This window comes from Pongo abelii, chromosome X (assembly GCF_028885655.2).
Source record: "Pongo abelii isolate AG06213 chromosome X, NHGRI_mPonAbe1-v2.0_pri, whole genome shotgun sequence".
Classification (NCBI taxonomy): domain Eukaryota; kingdom Metazoa; phylum Chordata; class Mammalia; order Primates; family Hominidae; genus Pongo; species Pongo abelii.
The window spans coordinates 109,034,361-109,037,851 of record NC_072008.2 but is presented as its reverse complement, the minus strand read 5'-3'; the positions used below and the strand labels follow the sequence as shown (position 1 = coordinate 109,037,851).

Sequence of the window (3,491 nt, the reverse complement as noted above, 5' to 3'; positions counted from 1 at the left end):
TTTTCTGAAATGTTTATTCAAATCTTTTGATCATTTTTACTGCATTATTTGCCTTCTTATTTTATGTTTTCGAAGTTCTTTATATAAGCTCTGAATTCAAAACCATTCTCAGATACACATATTGTGAATATTTACTCCCAGCTTCTCACTTCATTTTCTTAACCATGTGTTTTAAATGGTAGAAGTTTTTAATTTGGATAAATCCAATTTCTTATTTTTTTCTTTTGTGATCTGTTCTTTTTGTGTCCTAAGGAATTGTTTTCTCAAAGATTGTAAAGTTTTTCTCTATGTTTTATTCTAGAAGTTTTCTAATTTGAGCTTTTACATTTAGGCCTATGATCCATTTTGAATTAATTTGTGTATAGCATAAATAAAAGGCAAGGCTCCTTTTTTCCTTTAAGAATTCTGTTATTTCAGCACCATTTGTTTAAAAGACTATACTTTCCATACCGAATTACTTTGACATCTTTGTCAATAACTAATTAACAACATAGGTATGGGTCTATTTCTGGACTCTATTCTGTTCTATTGACCTACAGGTCTATGTTTACTACTACACTAACTTTATTATTACACCTTAAGTCTTGAAATAATATAATGTAACCCTCAAGATTTGTAGGATATTTTTTAAAAATTATTTGTCTATTCTAGGTCCTTTGCATTTTCAAATAAATTTATGAGTACGTTTGTAATATTTATCTTGTAGCTGCAACCTTCCTAAAATCAATTCTTACTCCTATAGTAGGTTTACCGTAGATGTCTCTGGATTTCCTAAATACATGATTATTTGATCTTTAAATAAAGACATACTTATCGTTCGAACCAGAAATTTGTGAAAAAGGCCATTTTTTCCTTTTAGTTATGAAAACCCAACAAGGCTCTGTAGCACTACAACTCACTAGCTCATTTCATAGAAGGGCCTCATGTGTCCAGGGGCCCCTCAAAAGGGGAGCCATCAGCTGCCCTGTCCTTTTCCAAGTTCTAAAAAAGCAGCTGCGTGTAGAGTCTATATTTATATAATGATTTAACAGACAGGTGGTTGGGATATTTTGCCCAACTTTAATCCCGTCTTTCAAGTAAAAATAACTTTTTTTCCTTTTTAAAGAAGTATATTAATTTTTTGTTTCATACAAAAGAAATAATACAGAAAGGTATTAAGAATGAGAAAAGCCTACTCTCTTGTGCTCCTTTCCTGATACACCTCTTCCACTCATTTTAGTGGAGGGAAAACAGAGAATATTGGTAGGAGAGAGGACAGAAGGAGGTAGACAGGCAGAAGGAGGTGAATCCTGGGAGCCAAGGGCAGAGAGAGGCAAGTCCCCAGAGAAGTGGGAATGGCCAACAGCTCCCTGAGAAGATACCTTCCGTCCTTCCTGGGCAGGCAGGGGAAGTCTCAAGAATATACAGGGAAGGAAGAGTGGCAGGGCCCAGGCTGGGGATGTTAAAAGGGACTCCCGGTGAGGATAGGGGCGGGCCCGAAAGCACCACCTGACTCCGGGCTGCAGGAGGGGGCGTGGGACGGGGGCGGAGCCGCTGGCGATGACAACAGCCACACGTGATCGGCTAACACTGAGTCTTACCTCGCTGTGGCGTCAGAGCCGCCGTCGCTCCCTCCCTTCTCGGCAGTGGTACCTGTTCCCGGTGGCCCTGAGGACGTGCGGGCCAGGTACGGCCCCGAAAGTAGGAAGCGGAGGGGGAGCAGATAAGGGACCCGGAGGGGGTCCCTGGGGTTGGTGGGGGGGAGCGGCCCCGGCCTGCGGATGCCCCACCCCCGGGGAGCCGCGCGGAGACGCAGCCGGTCCACGATGCAGCCCCGGGGCCCCGCCCCGGGACCGCGAGCCTTGCGTGAGCGGAGGGGTGCCCGGCCCCGCGGGAGCCGACGATCCTGAGGCTACGACCCTTCGGAAGCACCTGTCTCCGTCACCAGCGCAAGCTTTTCCAACACCCCTGCTTCGCCCTTCTTGATGCAGAAAATGGTCGTCAGCTTGGGGGCTGGGCGGCTGAGGCGGGGGGCGAGAGCGGCTAGGAGGGCCCGGGCCCGGCGTGGGGAAGGGGCCGGGTGGCGGCAGGTCCTCGCTAGCGCTCCGCTGCAGCAGCCCCCACTCTTCCCACCCCGGCCGTCTGCAGGGTTGCGGGGCCAAGTGTTGCGGCGACGCACCTCACGTCGAGAATTGGGAGGAGGAGACTGCAAGGATAGGCCCAGGTCGGTGCGAGGGACGGGGGTGGGGAGGGGGTCAGAACATGAGGAAAGCCCAGTCTGAGACCCCAATCCGTGCCTTCACCACCACACTTCGCAATCCCCCACCCCCACCCCTTCTTCGTCCTCCATTTTGGTGCCTGCAGAGGCCTGGAGATGGATCTGCAGAGAAGATGGTGGGCTTTGCGGGAGAGAAGGGCACAGACTGGCTCCCCTGCCCCACCCCGAGGGTACACGAGGCCTCTCTGGTGGAAAAAAAATGAAATTTAAAAAAGGCCTTTGAAATCCAGGGCTCTGAATTTTGAAAGGTGGGTAGTCGGGCCTCTGTCCTCGGTGCTGATCAGTTCACCAAGAATTGAATCCATTTTCTGTCTGTCTCCTAGGAGTAATGGAGTCCAAAGAGGAACGAGCGTTAAACAATCTCAGCGTGGAAAATGTCAACCAGGAAAATGATGAAAAAGATGAAAAGGAGCAAATTGTTAATAAAGGGGAGCCCTTGGCCCTCCCTTTGGATGCTGGTGAATACTGTGTGCCTAGAGGAAATCGTAGGCGGTTCCGCGTTAGGCAGCCCATCCTGCAGTATAGATGGGACATAATGCATAGGCTTGGAGAGCCACAGGCAAGGATGAGAGAGGAGAATATGGAAAGGATTGGGGAGGAGATGAGACAGCTGATGGAAAAGCTGAGGGAAAAGCAGTTGAGTCATAGTCTGCGGGCAGTCAGCACTGATCCCCCTCACCATGACCATCACGATGAGTTTTGCCTTATGCCCTGAATCCTGATGGTTTCCCTGAAGTTAATAGGGAGACCCCTGCTTCCTAAACTTACACATTTGTGGTGTACCTTTGTCGTAAACGTTTTGATGTTACCTATTTCTTGTGGGTCTCCTATTACCAGCTTCTGACTGAATGTTGTTTTTGACCCAGTTTGTAAGTTTCTGTCAGCAGGGGAGTTTTACCTATTGCATGGAAAGATGCTCATTATATATTGTGAAGTTAATAAAACAGTTTTAAAAAGCATTCTCTGCATTCTTTTTTACTTTAAATCTTAAATATGAACCTAAACAGTCATATATCTACAGACACATATATAGTAAATAGTGTTTATCTCTGTGGTAGAATTAAGAGGGAGTTTATTCTTGCTTACCCATAATTTGTTATTTTTCTAAATGGAACACGTATTACTGATAAAAAGCAATGTGACCACCTTGTAAAAGCAATGTGAGCACTTACTAAACACTTGTGACAGAATCTCAATTTTAACTTGCCTCTGGGATCTCTTTTTAGGAATGTAA

The 3,491-nt window shown here is 46.3% G+C and overlaps 1 protein-coding gene across 1 annotated transcript; it reads left to right on the top strand.

Annotated features, from left to right (window-relative positions):
- The first annotated feature begins 1,540 nt into the window (after positions 1 to 1,540).
- Positions 1,541 to 3,216, top strand: BEX2 (brain expressed X-linked 2). The gene is made up of 3 exons (XM_009235106.3): positions 1,541 to 1,666; positions 2,128 to 2,203; positions 2,581 to 3,216. Exon 3 carries the CDS (start codon positions 2,586 to 2,588, stop codon positions 2,970 to 2,972), a length of 387 nt encoding a protein of 128 aa, XP_009233381.1. The 5' UTR covers positions 1,541 to 1,666; positions 2,128 to 2,203; positions 2,581 to 2,585; the 3' UTR covers positions 2,973 to 3,216.
- Positions 3,217 to 3,491: the final 275 nt, after the last annotated feature.

Excerpts from the sequence above, each read along its gene's own strand:
- BEX2 (XM_009235106.3), top strand. The coding sequence starts at position 2,586 with ATGGAGTCCAAAGAGGAACGAGCGTTAAACAATCTCAGCGTGGAAAAT.